This window comes from Aegilops tauschii, chromosome 5 (assembly GCF_002575655.3).
Source record: "Aegilops tauschii subsp. strangulata cultivar AL8/78 chromosome 5, Aet v6.0, whole genome shotgun sequence".
Lineage (NCBI taxonomy): Eukaryota > Viridiplantae > Streptophyta > Magnoliopsida > Poales > Poaceae > Aegilops > Aegilops tauschii.
The window spans coordinates 76,980,444-76,997,885 of NC_053039.3; the positions used below are offsets into that span (position 1 = coordinate 76,980,444).

Here is a 17,442-nt window from a genome sequence, read left to right on the forward strand (position 1 = left end):
ATGTCCCAGCTCACCTTTGTGCAAAACGCGCTTGTACGGTGACGGTGACGGAAAGCTGGCTCACATAAACTCCTAGCTTCCTGATCAGCAGCCTTCTGGCTGACTGCCCAGTGAATGCCTTTATATGAATAAAGCTCAAATTCCCTGCAAAAAAAATGGCTATAAAAAAGAACTACTCCTAAAAATTCTCTCTAGAGAAAAAACTAGTCCTGAAAAAGAAGTCAATTCCTTTTTTGCGAGAAAAAAAATCAATTCCTCACCAGGTAAAGTTCATGCGTGACAAGTATTAACGGACTCTGTTAAACCAGTGTGATCTCGGCGTTGCCGTTGTGCCGTGCGATTCGATTCGCGCCCATCCAATCTCCTCGGCGACTCCGCCGCGCGCCGGCGCACAAGTCCAGCCCCCGGGGACTCGGTTCCGCTCCGGCCATACTCGAGAGCATGGTTCCTGCCGCCATGGGGGTCTCCGCCCCGTTCTGCCACGGCGTCCTGCCCTTCCCGGCCGCAGCCAGGGGCTCCTCGGCGCGCTCCCGAGGGGGGCGGCTGGGCCTCGCCGAAGGCTGCTGCACCGGCCCTGTCGCCGCCGCGGTGACCGACGCGGCCCCAGTCACCGGTGCCGCCCGCCTCGGCAGGAGGAGGTACTCTTGATTCGTTAATTTTAATTGCTCTGGTTAGTTTTATTCAAAGGTCTTACCAACAATTCCAATGAGTCTCTCAGCCACGAAGAGATGCGTCATTAGCTAGTTGTAAAGCATGCGGCTGCATTTGTTTTGTTTAGCCCAATGCTTTGTTGATGAGGCTTTCTTGATGATTTTGATCGCTTGAGCACAAGCAAATCGGGTTACTGTTCCCTTCTACACAATATTTGTCATGGCCTATTTACAAGCTAGGTAGCTCCAAATAATTTGTGTACTGATAGGTTTGCCGTCTGCATTACCACCTGAACTGAAGCCGTGAGCACTGATGCAGCATGTCAGCCTTCTATTGTTTGCTTGTATGGTGCTTCATCGTGGCGAATGACACTCTTTGCATTCCCAGGTGTGAGCTCTTTGATCTCCATCGGCAGATAGTTCCTTATGTTGATTCGTGGGGTTGGCAGAAATCCATTGTTGAGAGGAGGAAAGCGTTGGTAGGCATCGACACCGACACAGATGAAGATCACTCGGACACCTTAATCGCGCTGCAACATCCACCGGTTTATACATTGGGCAATGGCAACGATGAGAAGTTCCTCAATTTCAATATAGAAGATTCTCCTATTGAGATTCATCGTATTGATCGTGCTGGGCAGGTGACATATCATGGTCCTGGACAGGTATTTGCTAGTTATATTAGCTGTATTGTGGGTCTGAAACTGTATCCAATTTTGTTTTCTGCTTCAAGGTAGTTAAATCTTAAGTAACCTAAGCTTCAAAGGGAAGTAAATAATGAACAAATATGGTTCTTCCATAAGACCATAACCTTTTTGGTTAGATCAAACAATGAGCATTTTGAAATAAGAACAAACTTGCTGACTTTTGAAATATTGAACACAAAAATCTCAGTTATTCATGTTTTTTTGTAGCCTAACACTATATTTTCTTACAGTCAAGTTTTTTGCTTGCTTAGCTTGTTCTGTACCCGATTATCAATTTGCGCTATCAGACGAAGGATCTTGTCTGGTACCAAAGGTCACTTGAAGAGTTGATCATTCGTGCCCTTCAGTCTGCATTCTCTATTAAGGCATCAAGAATAGAAGGCCTCACTGGTGTCTGGGTTGGTATGTTACTATCCTTGGATACTGCAAAGTGTTTTATCATGTTATCACGTATCTTTCTTAACTTGTACACTCTGTTTCCTCTCCAGGTGAGCAGAAAGTTGCAGCTATTGGAATTATGTGCGCACGATGGATAGTATATCATGGTCTAGCGCTAAATGTCACAACTGACCTAACCCCCTTTCAACACATTGTTCCCTGTGGCATTAAGAGCCGCGGTGTTGGGAGCATCAAGCAGATATTACAAAAGGCTTCCAGCGGTAGAGAACTTAACGATGCAGAACTAATGGATATAGCTTATGAATCATTGATCAAAGAGTTTGCTGAGTTTTTCCAGCTCTCTCTGGAACCCAGCCCTGATTTGCATCTTTAGCTAGATAAGACAATCAATCAACTGCAGAATGTTTTATTATACCATCAAAAGTGACTTCAGCGAAGAAGCCAGAAACAAATACAGAGCAGATAGCAGAGGCAAGCTTTTATTCAAAACTGCAGTCTCCTTCAGTCCAGTAGTTGCAAAACTAGTGATCCGTGTGCAAGAACTCAAGCTTTTCCTCCTCCTGCAAGTACAGCCCCGGGAACCATTCTCAGTAAATCTGTCTTGCAATTCTGGACAGATGAAAAGAAATTAAAGCAAAAGCACGTCACCTTCTTTGGTGTTCGAGGACGACCCATCTGTGTCAACACCCGGCCACGCCTTGCAGGTGCAGTGCTTTCCTTTCTCGATGTCTTCGTAGACGGACGCGACATGCTTGCCGCACCCCTTCCAGGTGATCTTGCCGCATTTGTCGCACTCCACCTTGTAGCACATCCTGTACTTTTCTTCTTGAGATGAATCGCTGAGGCCCTGTTAGAGGTGTAGTATGCTGTTCTGGACTAGCTAGTGTGCCTCTTTCGCTCTCCATGGGTTCAGCATTTATAGGAACAACCAAGTGTGGATAAGCTCTATGTGGCCCGGCGCGGTTGGTGGAGGAAACTAAGTCCGGATAAGTTGTGCGATTCTGTAGCTTGTAAAACTGTTAGGTATTCCCAATGCTGCGGCGAATATGATTCACTTGTAAAACTATTACTGGGTATTTCCAATGCTGCGGCCAATATGATTCGGATGGGAACAACTCTGTCTGTGCTCTTGTGTTTGATCTTGTTGCAATGATGATCAAACCAAAGTTTGTGCTCTTGTGGCAATCTTGTCGCGTTGGTCAAACCTAAGTTGCTGATTTCTATGGCGCTGTTTCCCCTTCGAACCTGTGAGTTGCTCTTGTGCTAGTAATACATGTGCAACTGTACAAGTACAACAATGTTCACCATGGAGAACTTCACCCCCAAAAAATTGTTTAAGTTACATTTTCATCTTTCTTGTGTGCACGTGGGGTATAACTTGGCTACGGAAAGCGTGGCATGGAGCCGTTGGTCGATTGCGAGCTCCGGTCGCTGACCCAGACGTCCTGCACCGACACCGGCGACCGGGCTTTCTTCGCCGCCGCGGTGTTCGGTCCATCGAGCCCCACGTCGGCGACGAGGTCCGTCATGCCGGAGCCTGGGGCGGCGTCCCTGATCCGGCACAGCTCGGCGGCCACCTCGCTCATGGACGGCCGGACGTCCTTGTCGAACGCCAGGCACTGGAAGGCGAGCTCGCTGACGTGCCGGACCGACTCCATGACCCACTCCTCGCCGTGACGGAGGAGCGCCGGGTCGACGATCTCCTCGACTCTCCCCTTGCCGATCCGGTCGAGCGCGAGGCATGCCAGGTTGACCTCGTTCGCCGGCCGGCCGAAGTCGACGACCTTCATGGCGGTGATGAGCTCGAGCAGCACGACGCCGAAGCTGTACACGTCGCTCTTGTCGGAGAGGTGGAAGCTCTGGTGGTACTCCGGGTCGACGTACCCCGGCGTGCCCTGCGGCGCGGTGGAGACGTGGGAGCGCGACGCGTCCTCGGCGCCGCGCGCGGCGCGGGAGAGGCCGAAGTCGGCGAGCTTCGCGCGGAGGTCGGCGCCGAGGAGGATGTTGCCGGACTTGACGTCGCGGTGGAAGATGGGCGGGCGCGCGGCGTGCAGGTACGCGATGGCGGCCGCCGTGCCCGCCGCGACGCCGAGCCGCGCGCGCCACGGCAGCGTGGAGCCGCCGTCGCCGTGGAGGTGGTGGGAGAGGGTGCCGTTGGGGACGAGCTCGTAGACGAGGATCTGCTCGCCGCGGTCGAGGCAGCAGCCGAGGAGGCGGACCAGGTTGGGGTGGCTGAGCGAGGAGATGAGCCTGATCTCGTTGAGGAGCAGCGCCACCGCCCTGCCGCCGTCGTCGTCGTGGTCGTCGAGGCGGCAGCGGAGGCGCTTGATGGCCACGAGCGCCGTCGAGTTCGCCGGGAGCCGGCCGACGTAAACCGTGCCATAGGCGCCCGTGCCGAGGCGGTGCGTGTCGGAGAAGGAGTTGGTCGCGCGCGCGACCTCGTTGTACGAGTACACCGGCACGCCGCTCGACGTCGCCGCCTCCGACAGCAGCCGCATCGCCGCGAGCCGGCTGGAGCCCTGCCGGCCCTTGCCGCCGGAGCGCCGGCGTCGTGCCCAGCAGAGCAGCAGGAGCACGCCGGCCGCCGCCGCCACGCCCACCACGACACCTGCTATTCACATACATCGTCAGCGGCAGCCCAAGTTACTGAAGGTCTGAAGTTACTACGTATGCCACGTGGTGGTTTAACACAAAGTGCAATCAGAAGTTAATTTTATTCACAAATGCACGTCTCTAATTGTGAATGTGATTCTTGTCTTGGTCAAGCCAAGCAGTTGAATTCTCTGAACCAAATTCAACATTTCCTTTCCCATTTCCCCTTTCAGCTTTTCTATCTGTTTCTAGTTAGCCAGGTCAGCAGTCAAGCATTCAGGCAGGCGATTCCACAGATGGAACCAACGGCCTTGACCAGAAGCATCTTGACCCAGGAGTATTCTACATGGCGCCGTGTACGTAATTGCATGAAGACCAGGTCAGGAAACATTTTTACCTGCAGCGATGAAAGCCACGTTCCTCTTGGAAACCCGCTTAGCTGCACAGGGAAAACACAAAACAGAAACGTTGCGTCAGTATGTAACTGTCGTCATTTATATTCTGGGTCAGAAGAGTTAGGATCCAGCCATTTTTTGCCTTAGGCGATTCCTGTTTGTCATAATCATGTCAACATCTTTGAATATCTCATGTTCAAAGCTCTGCACAAGGTCTACAAATGTGAAATCTGAAAAATGGTGGTCCATCTACTCCATTATGTCTACTTTTGTGACGAAAAATTGCTATTGTTGGATTTCATTTTTATTTACAACTTTGCTGTCGTAACAACCGACAAAATACCCCACAGTGAAAATACACCTTATATATCCCCACATTTCGAGTACTAAAATTTTCATGATTCTTCAAATGTCATTTTTTCCTGAATTAACGCTCCCAGCCCAGCCCCTGCGTTGCCCCCGCTCGGGCGACACGGGAGGTCCTCCCGACCCTAGCCGCTGGAGCCCTCCTCTCCTCCCTTCCTTCCTCCGTCGCCGCCGAAGGACACCGCTGGGCTAAGTCTGGGGCGGACGACGGTGGTGGAGGTCCACCTTCCTGCTCGGGTGTGGGGTAGTGCGGGATCTCGATGCGAGTAGTGACTCAGTCAAGATCGGATCGCATCGCGACGTGGCGAACAACTAAGATCGGATCCAGGCCGGCGGCGGCAGGCTCTGGGCACGGCCTTGGGAGGCGGTTGGGTCGTCCGGTCCGGCTTGGTAGCGGCGGCATGGAGGGGCACCGTGGAGGGCCTGCTGGAAGGCGGGTTGCATGCGGGTGTGGCTTCTGGTCAGTGGCTGACTGGTGTGCCCTACACCATGCGGCGGCGGATCTGGTGGTCATCTCCTCCGTCGGAATTGGTCTGCCTAAGGCTGGGTGGTCGGATCTCGAGATCCGTCATCTAGTCCCGGCTATGAGTCGGCGAGACATAGTTGCCGGTGAAAATCAAGCCAACGACGGGCGATGGCGGCATTCTGCGTCGTTACCTTGATGAAGGCATTGTCGTGTTACTACTGTCGACCTACCCGTGCTACTCCGGGGGAAACCCTCGGATCCGGTCTTCCAAATCATACGATGGCGACACTGTGGTGTCGTTTCTCTGTTGGGAGCATAGTTTGTGGAGCAGCCCTGGAAGACAGAGGCATGAGGTGAAGCAGCTTCATCTTGCACGGAGCTTCGGTGGAGATGTCAAGTCATGCTTGTACGACAGGTATTACGCCGTGTCATGCCTGTTCGGCAGGTGTTACACACGACAAATCTTCCAGAGACTTCAAACTGTGTCGGCTGGTGGTACTTGATGCCATGGTGTTGCGGTGTACTGGCAGCGATCGTGACGTGCTCGGCAGTTTGCGCGCAGGGAGGTGGTGCCGTTGGGCGCCGTGGTGGCGTCGACGGATGGTCGGACTGGGAAGGATGATGCGGATCTCTTTTCGAAGATGGCTCAGCGGTTCGCTGATGATGGCGGCTTCTAAAACGTGTGCATGTGGTGTACGCTTTAGGTTTGCTGCACCGGCTGTAGGTTCTGATACGTTATGTGGATGGATCGGCGACGACACCGGTTTCAGATATGGGATGCGAGGACACTCCACATTATCAAGTTTGTAGGTGTAGTGGTGGCGTCGGGTAGCTTGATGTATGTTCTTGTCAGATCTTTGTTGAATAACTAATAAAGATGGCCGGATGCATTGATTGATGCAGAGGCCGGGGGTTTTAACCTCCTTTTTCAGAAAATAAAAATTCTAGTGGTATTAATGTTGTATCTACACAAAATTATATTGTACCCTCTCTGTTCCAAAATACTTGAAGTTTTAGGTTCATAAGTCACTTTTTAAAGTTTGATCAAGTTTATAGCAGCATCTACAACAGTATTGTTTTTGCGTGAATACTTCCAATATATTTATTTCCAAACACGGCAGTACAACGAACACCAGAAATAATAAATTAGCTTCAATATAACATATATTTTCATTTATTTGATGTTGTAGATATTATAAAGTTATTTTGATAACTCAAGAAAATTTATGTTGTTCCGATTCAAAGAGAGAAAAGAAACGTTTAACAAGCCATGAGAAAAACAGAGTAAATAACCATACTTTCTGTTTGCATAAAGACATGACAAGACTAAAGCTTCAAGTAGTTTGAAACGGAGGAAGTATGCAAGTATAAGAGAAGAGTGCTCATTTTGACCGATCTAAATAATTTTGCTAATTCTTAGTTGTCTGAAATACTGAAAATCTCACCACCCATGTTGAACACTGTTATATCTCCAGGCCAAAAAAAGGAACACTATTATAAGTCTAATAAAATTGCACATTTGCTAATTCGTGCATTTTTAGTGAAAATGCTAGGCAACTTTCGGTCCATATAGATTATATATAAACAACGGTCATGTACGTGATGATTGTTTGATTTAATCCAAATGCTTTAACAAATATAATTAAGATTTACAGATTTTTTCAAAGAAGAGATTACTAGACAACCCGCAAAAAAAACGTGTCTGAAATCTTTTAAGAAAGTGGAGTAGCCGTCTAGTTTGAGTTGCCTAGTGTGAACTATGAGATTGGATTATGTCGCGCATGATTGATCGCAGGCACGACTTGTGAGTGCAGTTGACGTGGCGCACAGCGGCACCGGGACCCACCCAGTAATGGAACGCGAGATATATCGTGGCCTGATCCTTGTGGCCTGTATATCGGAAGTTTTTGGAAGCATTCACAGGTAAGAAGTCAAGACTCACCGAGGTAGCATCCGTCGCCGGCCAAGAAGCCGTCGCCCTCCATCCCCGCCACGCACCCGCACCGGTGCCCCAACTCCCCGCTAGGCGTTTTTACGTCGGTGCACGACGCGTTCGCCGCGCAACGCTCGCCCCCGCCGGCGCCGCACGTCCCGTTGAGCCACCAGCCGAGCTCGGCCACGCCGAACTCCAGCGTAGCCGTCCCCTCCGCCGTGAGCACGAACACCGTGGAGGTCAGCACGTCGTCGCACTTTTGCTTCTCGACCTTCTCCCACCGCAGAAACTGGCCATGCACCGCCGCGGTGGAGTTTGGCGGAGCGGAAGCGACGCACGCCACAGCGGCGGGCGAGGTGTCGCTGCCGAGGCCGGTGCACTGCGCCGTGCGGAGCAGCCTTGACATGACGTCCACGGGCACGCTGCATCCGCCGCCGGCCGACGCGTTGATCCCGCTGCAGCCGCCGCGGAGGAAAAGACCGGTGCGAGACGACACGCCGTAGTTGCCCCCGGAGAGCTCCCTCTTGGCCTCGGGGACGCTGCGGCTGCACGACGGCGGGAGGCCGACAACGACGGTGGAGGTGTTGGAGTTGAAGGCTATCACGCGGTACGTGGTGCCGTTCTCTCCTATGTATGGGAGGATCGGCGTGGATATGCTGGCGTCGCAGAACAGCGGGATGGGGCAGCCGAGGGAGAAGCCAAAAGGGTAGGGAACGGTGGTGCTGCCACACCGGCGGCTGCACCGGTCGCCGGAAGCTGCGGCGGCGGAGCAGCTGGTTTCATGGGGAAGCAAGACAGCAAGGAGCAGGACGACGAGACGGCGCATCTCGTACGTACCTGGAGATTTGTACCAACTCGAGCTTGCAATTTCAGGGAGAGAGAGATAGAGAGAGATTTTGGTAGGTGCAGTTGCTTGTTTGAATGGGTTGTAGGTGAGCTCGACTCGTCGGGACAAGATGGTCAAGCAGAACAGTCATGAATACTGTTAGCATTTTCTTCATATCTTCTTCCAAAAAATATATTTAGAGTCGATTCTCTTTTGACTGTATCAGTAACAGAAACTTGATTTTCAACTATTAGCACGCAAATAATCTTGAATATACACATCTTTTTGCTCTGTCGTGGGCTCCATGCAAATATTTACGTATTCCCATCGATTACCCAAAACTTCGTAACAGAGACGGAAAAGAATATCGAAGATCGTTCTGTTTTCGAGACAGCTCACCACTCATGGCAAGTGGTTCGAAGATTTACCCGCAAAAAAAAAGTGGTTCGAAGATTGTTTTGAGAAGCGACTTATGAGCGAGCCTGCTGAAATCGATCATATCGTGGACGATTAATGTTGGTTAATTCGGGTTTGAGTAGTCTACATATTTCTTTTTGACCTAAAAACCATAGAACATTGTTCTATGTTAATTTTCATTAATATTAAAAAAATGTACAAACAAGAAAAGACTAGAATTCCCTAAAAATTAGTCTACATATTTTTATGACGTTCTTTCTAGAATTCCCTATAAAAGACTAAGGCATCCCTAGGATCACATTTTCTTTTCGGAATCACTAAAAGCTGACCGTCGAATGCGTTAATTGATGTCGGATTTTCAGCATGGATCTTGACGCAAAGTTAGCTCCTAAAACGTGCCGTGGTTTTAGTTTAAATTATTTTGAGGAGTAGCTATTAATGAAGGATGATATTTGGGAGGAAAAAAATGGCTAGACGACACCCTGTTATCTGCTCGGTACATGAGGATTTTCAGTATTGTTTGCAATAAGCAAGGAAGCAGCAATTCAGCTCCTGAGCTCATCTACTCCCTTGCGTGAATAATAAAATTAAAAAATACCAGAAAATAAAAAAAATCTGAATTTTGTTGGCATGAAATATATTCGAGTGCATGATGTCCGTGCCAAATTTGATGATGTTTTGATATTTGGGTAGGTCTCAGGAAAAAAGGGTTTATGAGAAAGTTTATTGTTCACACATTGTTAGGACCGATTTTGTCTTCTTTTCCATGAGCTACTCAGATGTCCAAGTTCACACATTATTATTATTATTATTATTATTATTATTACTATTATTATCATCATCATCATCATCTGAATTAATAGTTTATTGTTCACACATTGTTAGGACCGATTTTGTCTTCTTTTCCATGAGCTACTCAGATGTCCAAGTTCACACATTATTATTATTATTATTATTATTATTATTATTATTATTATTATTATCATCACCATCATCATCATCATGATCATCATCATCATCATCTGAATTAATATTGCAAACTTGAAACAAATACTCATTTATTACAAAAATAATAAAAATACTCAAGTACTTGATCCTAATGGGAATTTCTCGAAGTCCTAACTACCATATCAATAAAAAAATCGGTAGTCTTCAGTGATCGACATGATGCTTAATTGTGTGCACCAGCATCTGGTCCGGATGTAATGATTACAAGTGCCGAGATGATGGAAAGACCATGTACTAAAAGGCATTTAGCGATGATCAAAAGAGCCAAACTAGTGTCCCATCGACCCAGCAGTACTGTAATTGTTTTGCTTGCTACTTGGGCACTAATACTCCATTCGACGTATCCCTGTCAGCGATGCAAATCACCCACCAACCGGGCAATCAGTGTTGCGTAAAGGATCATCTCGCTATACATGTAAGCTTGGTTCACATATGCATGTAGGTTCACTCTCGAGGTCTCTATCCAACATGTACAAGACCGGCAACATGTAGTAATCCAGGCTACATATATTTGGCTTCATCGACTTTGTGCGTAAACTGAACAATCTGACGTTGATGATCCGGGGAAACGCAAGTTAAATGAAACATATGCATCATGTACGATCCCCTTGATTCTCAGGAATTTATGTAAGCAGTTCCGTTGCGGTATAAATTGAAGAGAAAATTCAGCGACCAATAATATTACACTTATGGAAAATTTATATAGACCGATTTCACCTTTAGCGCGTAAGTGCCATCTGAAAGAAAATTCTCGTTCGTGTAGCATCACTCATCTTTTTTTCCCGATGAACTTAGGAGTTTTATTGCTTAAGAGTAGGTTTGTTATGGTCAGCCAGGCGATAATTCATAGCGCAGCCCGAGCTCATCAACTCCAGTGAACAGTTAACTTGAAAAAGAAAATTAAAAAATATCTGATTCAGGAGGAGTTATGTTAAAAAAATTAAGAGCTTCGAAATGTCTAAAGTTGCTCCGAGTTTTCCGAGCTCTAATTTTGTTCTTTGTACACTAGGCTCCTCCAGTGTCATCTCACCATGAAAATTTGCAAGTACCAAGAAAATTTTAGACGCTTTGGTGTCACAAAATATCAGATCTTTTTTTGAATTTGCTTGCTATTTTTTCTGAACATACTGTTGACGCACTCGGGTGCAGATGCAGGGATCTACTAGTACTACTATTTTCTCAAAATGGACAAAAGACACAACGACGCAGGGCGTCTCCTAACAGAAACAGTTTCAGCATCCAGCTTGGTTTTCAGGGGTGTCCTACTCACTATCCAAGACACTTTGTTAATGAAGTGACCATGACCGAATCATCGCTTTCCTCGTCGGGGCAAGCAAGAGGCTCTGGTGCTGGGACCAAGATGGTGCCGGAAGGATCTGCCGCCTTCTTCACCACTTCATACTTGAGCCCCTTGTTGTGGTCGGTGGCATCAATGGAGATTGTTGAGCCTTCGCCGGCTTCTCCTTTGACAAGCATCTCACAGATGGTGTTCATCACATTCTTCTGTATCCACCTTCTAATAGGCCTTGCACCGTACATCTATGACAACACAAAATATGAACAGTTAGTTACCAAAGATTGTGTATGATTTCAAAAACGAAGCTGATTTACTTACTGGCTCGTATGACTCTGACAAGATAACGTCCAATGCAGCATCACTCGCGTGTAGAGAGATGCCCTTCTTTGCTACTCTGGCAACAGCGTTCTTCATCTGGATTTTCACAATCTCCTTCAGTTTGTCGTGTGAAAGCGGCTCAAATATCACAATCTCACTCAGCCTGTTGAGAAGCTCGGGCTTGAAGCGTTTCCAAACCTGCAAAAACATACGACAGTCAACACCGAGGCTACTGCAGCATTTACAGGGGCAGTAAAGGGTTCACAAACCTCTTTCATGACAAGCTTGTGTGTTTCTTGCATTGTGTTCTTCCCAACCATTCCTGCTGCAAGGTGCTTTGACCCAAGATTTGAGGTCATAATGATGATGGTGTTTTTGAAATCTACTGTTCGGCCTTTGCCATCGGTCAACAAACCATCATCGAGAAGTTGAAGAAAAACATTGTACACCTCGCGATGCGCCTTCTCCACCTCATCAAACAGGATGACACTGTACGGGTGACTCTTGACTTTTTCAGTCAGTTGTCCTCCATCGTCATAACCAAAATAGCTGTAAGAATACACAAGAGCATCATTAAAACCAGCCAAACTAAACACTAGGTATGATGTGGTAATGTACAAACCTTGGAGGTGCTCCGATGAGGCGCAACACAGATCCCTTCGTACCGTATTCGGACATGTCAAAGCGAACCAACATATTTTCATTGTCAAATAGCTGCTCGGCAAGAGCTTTTGCAAGCTCTGTCTTTCCAACACCAGTCGAGCCCAAAAAGAGGAAAGAACCTATTGGTTGGCCCGGCTGATCAAGGCCGACTCTGGAACGTAGGACCGTCTGTGCAACCAAATTGACCGCCTCGTCCTGGCCAACAACTCGCTCATGCAATTTTTCTGCTAAGTGTAGTAGTTTCTCCTTCTCCCCTTGATCAATAGCAGCGACAGGAATTCCAGTCCACAGGCTCACAACCTTTAAGACATCATAAAATAAGAACTGAACATTATGGAAATAATGGAAATTATTCAGGCTAGGACTGCCTACCTGTGCGACCTGACTCGGACCAACAATTCCTTTCTTCACTGCTTTTATGGATCTACTTTGTGCAGTCACTTCTTTTTTGTTGTAACTCTGCGTCCTGGTGCCAGTTGCTTCACTTTCGCTGTCAACCAGCATCCTTGTGGTAGCGCATGCCTCATCGATCAGATCAATTGCCTTGTCAGGAAACTGGCGATCTACAATACAGACATCAATAGAATCCATCAAATTTCTCCGGCATATATACATATTTGGATGCAACTCCATGCAAACATCGCGGGCTGACCAAACAAAGTAAAATTCTGCGCGTACCAGTGATATAGCGGCCAGCAAGCTCTGCGGCAGCAACCAGAGCAGCATCCTGAATTTCCAAGACATGGTGGTCTTGGTACCGCTGTTTAAGCCCCTGCAGAATGGTGACGGTCGCCTGCACGCTCGGCTCCTTAACATGAACCTTTTGGAATCGCCGCTCGAGTGCGGCATCCGTCTGAATGTACCTGTGGTACTCTTTGAGAGTGGTGGCGCCCACGCAGCGGATGCGGCCACGGGCCAGCGCCGGCTTCAGCAGGTTGGCGGCATCCGTGCCACCGACAACATCACCAGCACCAAGAAGCATGTGCATCTCGTCGATGAACAGGATCACCTTGCCATCCCCAGCCTCCGCACTCTTTATCACATCCTTGATTCGCTCCTCAAACATGCCACGGAGACTTGTCCCGGCCAGCATGGCCCCAAGGTCGACCTCCACCACACGTGCTCCGGCAAGGTTGGCAGGGACTTTCCCACTGGCAATGCGCTGGGCGAGGCCCTCGATGATGGCCGTCTTGCCGACCCCTGCCTCCCCGACGAGCGCGGCGCAGTTCTTGCTCCGGCGGCAGAGAATGCATATGACCCGGTCGATCTCCTTGTCGCGCCCGATCACTGGATCGCCCTCGCCCTCCGATGATCCCCCCATCTTCCGGCCGAAGCTGCATAGGCAGGCACGGTATCGGTAGTACCTCCACGCTGCCCAACACAAGCCAGCAGTTGCTCCAAGCCAGAGCACAGGTTCGATTTCTCGCCAAACCCTTGTCAAATGTCGCGAGGCCTCGACCCCCAACTTAGACCCTCCCATGATGCCAAGCGATAGCCTGTAGAAAATTGTGCCGCACAGGGCAAAACGTTGGATTAGTTCGTCTATATATATAAGATATAGAAACCAAGTACCGCAGATGTTGTGTTCTACTAGGATTAGACTTTGAATTCTATACACGGTCGGATTCCCAAACTGTACCCGTCTCGATTTGGAACTTAGGGACGGAGAAAAAATGTTACCTTTTTTCGCGCGGTTGCTCCAGTGCTCGCTTCCGCCTGGAACCCTCGTCGCCTCGAGCTGGTCAGGTGCGCACCGGCGCCGCTCGAGTCCGAGTGTGCCGCTCGCCGCCGCCTTGGATGCCTCGTCGCCTCGACCCGGTCAGGTGCGCGCCGGCGCCGCTCGAGTCCGAGTGTGCCGCTCGCCGCCGCCTTGGATGCCTCGTCGCCTCGACCCGGTCAGGTGCGCGCCGGCGCCGCCCGAGTCCGAGTGTGCCGCTCGCCGCCACCTTGGGTGCCTCGTCGCCTCGACCCGGTCAGGTCTGCGCCGCCGCAGCTCGAGTCCCAGCCCGGCGCTATCTCCTCTCCGACACCCTGGACCCTCGACCTGTTCAATTCTCCGCCGGCACCGCTCGCGTCTTCAGGCCGCCGCCCTAGAGCCCTCTCGCCTTCGGACTTGCAGGCTCGGCCGCTCGAGTCTCAACCCGGTCTGGTCACGCCCGGTCTAGGACTCAAAGTGTCAAGCACTAGGAACTTTTTTTTAAAGATCCAGCAAATTGCTGGCTTGATTCAGATTTAGCAAGAAGCAACGGAAACATAACATGATGAAGATCCGAAGATCAAAAAAAAAGAAAAACAACAACTCGAGTGGTTGCAGAACAACACTACACTGTGACACCCCAAAATTTTGACCTGGTTTTATTTATTAAAAATTTTGCCCGGAAATAAAACTTCTCTAGTTTTTTTAAGATTTACCCTTTTGTTATTATGGATTTTTACTCCAAGTGGAAACTTTCAAAAGGTATTGTTGGACTTATATGCCCTCTTTATAAAAACAATCCTTTATTTATTTGCAAAATTGTTTCTCAGAGCTTTATCCTTTTAAAAATGATTTCTTTTGAAGTTGGAGCCTGTTTTGCACTGTAACCATTTGATAAATGCTTTTAAAATTTCCACCAAAATTTGGAGATGTCATGTGATGTTTCCACACCACTTTTATGCAAAAATACCTTTTGGCCATTGGAGATTTTGAGCTCTACACCAACTTTTCCAATCTGGTCCAGTGGGCACTTTTGCACTACAACCCATTTAAATATTTCTTTAAAAATTCTTCCAAGTGTTTGGAGATGTCAGTGGATGCATTCAATTCATCTTCATGCAAAAACCCAGTGATGTTCTTTGAAAAATTTGAGTGAATCACCCTCTTTTTCATTCTGGCCCAATTTGGTGATTTGTACAGCAACTCTATTTTATTTTGCTCCAATGCCCATGACCTTTTTCCTGCTTTCTACCTTCCTTCAAAACCCTTAAGTTCAGGAGAGTGGACTCATTGGAGGTTTTTAAGTGCATGCTATAAACCCTTTTTCTTTCTGTCCAAAACTGTGGTTTTGCAAAACTTGCACTAACAAGTTTCTGGTTTTGCCCATATGATCTTGACATCATCTCCTACACCTAAAGAGACCCTGATCTGGAGTTTTTGGCCACTCCAAGAATTGCCTAAGTGCACTTGGCCTTCTGTCGAACAGTTGGTGTGCACGATCTGTTTTGGCATGAGTTCTTTGTTTACACTGCGATCTTGTTCCACTGACCCAGCAACCATGTCCACTGAGCTCCTAGCTATCTCTACCCCTGTCCTGTTCATTGCCAGCTCCACCCTCGCGCACTAGACCGCCCTGGCATTTCGTCGAGCAGGTTCCGTGCGTGCTCTGGGCGCGCCCAGAGTGCACGTTTTGTACGCGCGCGCACTGAGCCGCCGCGTCGCACTGCCGCACTCGACGCGACCCGTCCCTGGCCCCTGCTCCACTTCTGAACCGCGCACTACGCTCGCTCACTCCCCACGCCACCCCTGTCTCCCTGCAGCGCCACTGGCAGAGCTCTTTGCGGCACGCCGGCGTCGGCAGCGAACCTCTGGCATGGACGGCGCCGCCCAAGCCACCCCAGCGCGCCAGCTGCCCCCGTGAACAGCCCGGTCTTATCCCGAAGCTCGTCGGCACGCGCTCGTCGCCGCCACGTCGCCCTGCGGCTACAGCACGGCTGTCGCCGGCGATCTTATCCTCAGCCGCCGCGGCCCAACCCCGAGCACCTATTTAAGGGACCCCCGAGCTCGTGCAAGACCTCAGGCAACCTCAGACTGTTCCCCTAGTCCTCCCCTAGCAGTGGATTGGCCCGGAGAGGCTCTCTTCCCCAACTCCGGCCGGTTCGGCCGCCGCCAAGCTCTGGTGAAATACATCGCAGCCAGCCACTCTCTCGCCCAACCGACGCCACTAGTAGCTTCCCCTTGTCCTTGCGGAGCTACCCAACTACCCAACCTCGATCGGAGACCACCGGAGCCCAAAAACCACTTCACCACCGTAGCCCCCTCCGGCGTGGAGCTCGCCGCCGGCGATTTCTTCCACCCCCGACGACCCAGCGACCACCAAGAGGACCGCCTCGGTCTGGCCGGTCCATCCCCGCCCTCAGATGCCCTCGAGGAGCCGCCGTTCGTCGCCGGCGATCGCCGGAGTCCCGCTCCCGTCGGGCAGAGAAGAGGAGGGAGAGGGAAGAACGGTCAAACCTGACCAGTGGGCCCTCTGGACCCACTGTCAGTGACCCGCGTGCCGTCCCCTCTGTTTAAGTGAAAGCGTTTAACCACCGAGTACGTCTCCCCTACCCCGAAAGCGTATTCCCCTCGAAACGTTTTCTTTTCTGGTTTTATTTAAAAATAGAGTTTTGACCAGACTTTGACCAGCTATAGCTTTTAAAATAAAACTCCAATTGAGTTGATTCTTTTTCCTACCTCTCTCAAATTCCATCTAGTTTATTTTAAGATTTATTTCAAAAATATTTGAGACAGCTCTTTGTACTGTGTTTGTAATATTTGTTATTTGGATATTTCTCAAAATAGGATTTTGGAGAGAAGGGAAAGCCTTCGAAAAGTGCATCCTTTGCATACTCTTGAAGGCAAGCATTTCTGAACTCCGGCATAATATTTTTGTTGTGGTGTTCTGATACGATTACAACACCATTTGACTTGGAGTATGCGTTATCTTCATGTAACGATAAAGTCTCGTGCATGAGTGCTTTTTGGACATATTTTTGTGGTCAGCAATGGGTACACTAGTGTTTTGGATCATCCTCGGGAGCTCCTCATGCATACCGGAAGGAAGCCGGGAAAGTCGTGGTCTTGGGTAGACACGAGCTTGTCCCTAGTTCCTCGTCGAGACGAGTATGTCCGGTATGGCATGGTGAGGCTTGATGAGTGGTGATTTACTCCCTTAATGGTAACATTGTTGGTTATGCTGATCATTCGGAGATTTCTTGGACACCCGAGTCAGTCGTAGGTCAAGTCTTGATCAGTAACTTCACTTTTGTTTGTACTACCGCTTGTCCCTGTCGCAGACGGGGTATGGTTCAGTAAGTTGTCAACCCCTTACCAAAGCACACACCGTACAGAGAGGCCATGGTGGAAGATACCGGGTGCATCCGGTAGGCATGCCACCTGGTCCGGGGGCATGGGTGTTTTCGGTTGGGACCGAGAGGGGGGCACCCCTTAGAGCGCGCGTATATAAATTTGATCCCATGCTACGTCGAGGTTGTAGCCTCCCCACTTAGAGTTTGCTTGACGGGTGTCGTGGGTGATTCCAGACACTGGTAAGTTAAGCTGGTGTGTGCAGGTCAGGCGTGTTTTCAATTAAAAGGCCGTAGGCGGAATTAGTCCCGATGGACTAAATAAATCCGTTACTCGTGGGAAAAGAGTACACCCTCTGCAG

General features: G+C 49.3%; 3 protein-coding genes across 3 annotated transcripts; 1 reads left to right on the forward strand and 2 right to left on the reverse strand.

Moving 5' to 3' along the window:
• Positions 1 to 303: 303 nt before the first annotated feature.
• On the forward strand, positions 304 to 2,871 carry LOC109745716 (octanoyltransferase LIP2p2, chloroplastic). The gene is made up of 4 exons (XM_020304833.4): positions 304 to 638; positions 1,039 to 1,315; positions 1,609 to 1,759; positions 1,846 to 2,871. Exons 1-4 carry the CDS (start codon positions 442 to 444, stop codon positions 2,127 to 2,129), a joined length of 909 nt encoding a protein of 302 aa, XP_020160422.1. The 5' UTR covers positions 304 to 441; the 3' UTR covers positions 2,130 to 2,871.
• On the reverse strand, positions 2,142 to 8,577 carry LOC109745715 (wall-associated receptor kinase-like 14). Its single transcript, XM_020304832.4, has 4 exons — positions 7,518 to 8,577; positions 4,746 to 4,787; positions 2,405 to 4,364; positions 2,142 to 2,316 (listed from the first exon to the last, which is right to left on the reverse strand). The coding sequence occupies exons 1-3, from the start codon at positions 8,332 to 8,334 to the stop codon at positions 3,139 to 3,141; spliced, it is 2,085 nt and encodes a 694-aa protein (XP_020160421.1). The 5' UTR covers positions 8,335 to 8,577; the 3' UTR covers positions 2,142 to 2,316; positions 2,405 to 3,138.
• A 2,249-nt stretch (positions 8,578 to 10,826) lies between these two features.
• LOC109745719 (chaperone protein ClpB1) lies at positions 10,827 to 14,207 on the reverse strand. The gene is made up of 7 exons (XM_020304835.4): positions 13,718 to 14,207; positions 12,716 to 13,533; positions 12,410 to 12,600; positions 11,997 to 12,337; positions 11,644 to 11,923; positions 11,375 to 11,572; positions 10,827 to 11,298 (listed from the first exon to the last, which is right to left on the reverse strand). The coding sequence occupies exons 2-7, from the start codon at positions 13,515 to 13,517 to the stop codon at positions 11,029 to 11,031; spliced, it is 2,082 nt and encodes a 693-aa protein (XP_020160424.1). The 5' UTR covers positions 13,518 to 13,533; positions 13,718 to 14,207; the 3' UTR covers positions 10,827 to 11,028.
• Between the last annotated feature and the right edge of the window lie 3,235 nt (positions 14,208 to 17,442).

Coding starts and splice junctions, on each gene's coding strand:
- LOC109745716 (XM_020304833.4), top strand. CDS start 442: ATGGTTCCTGCCGCCATGGGGGTCTCCGCCCCGTTCTGCCACGGCGTC. Junction 639..1,038: donor GCCCGCCTCGGCAGGAGGAG/GTACTCTTGATT, acceptor TTGCATTCCCAG/GTGTGAGCTCTTTGATCTCC. Junction 1,316..1,608: donor CATATCATGGTCCTGGACAG/GTATTTGCTAGT, acceptor TTGCTTGCTTAG/CTTGTTCTGTACCCGATTAT.
- LOC109745715 (XM_020304832.4), bottom strand. CDS start 8,334: ATGCGCCGTCTCGTCGTCCTGCTCCTTGCTGTCTTGCTTCCCCATGAA. Junction 4,788..7,517: donor CGGCGACGGATGCTACCTCG/GTGAGTCTTGAC, acceptor TTCCCTGTGCAG/CTAAGCGGGTTTCCAAGAGG. Junction 4,365..4,745: donor CGTGGCTTTCATCGCTGCAG/GTAAAAATGTTT, acceptor TGTGAATAGCAG/GTGTCGTGGTGGGCGTGGCG.
- LOC109745719 (XM_020304835.4), bottom strand. CDS start 13,517: ATGGGAGGGTCTAAGTTGGGGGTCGAGGCCTCGCGACATTTGACAAGG. Junction 12,601..12,715: donor TGCTGGCCGCTATATCACTG/GTACGCGCAGAA, acceptor TCTGTATTGTAG/ATCGCCAGTTTCCTGACAAG. Junction 11,924..11,996: donor CTCATCGGAGCACCTCCAAG/GTTTGTACATTA, acceptor GTATTCTTACAG/CTATTTTGGTTATGACGATG.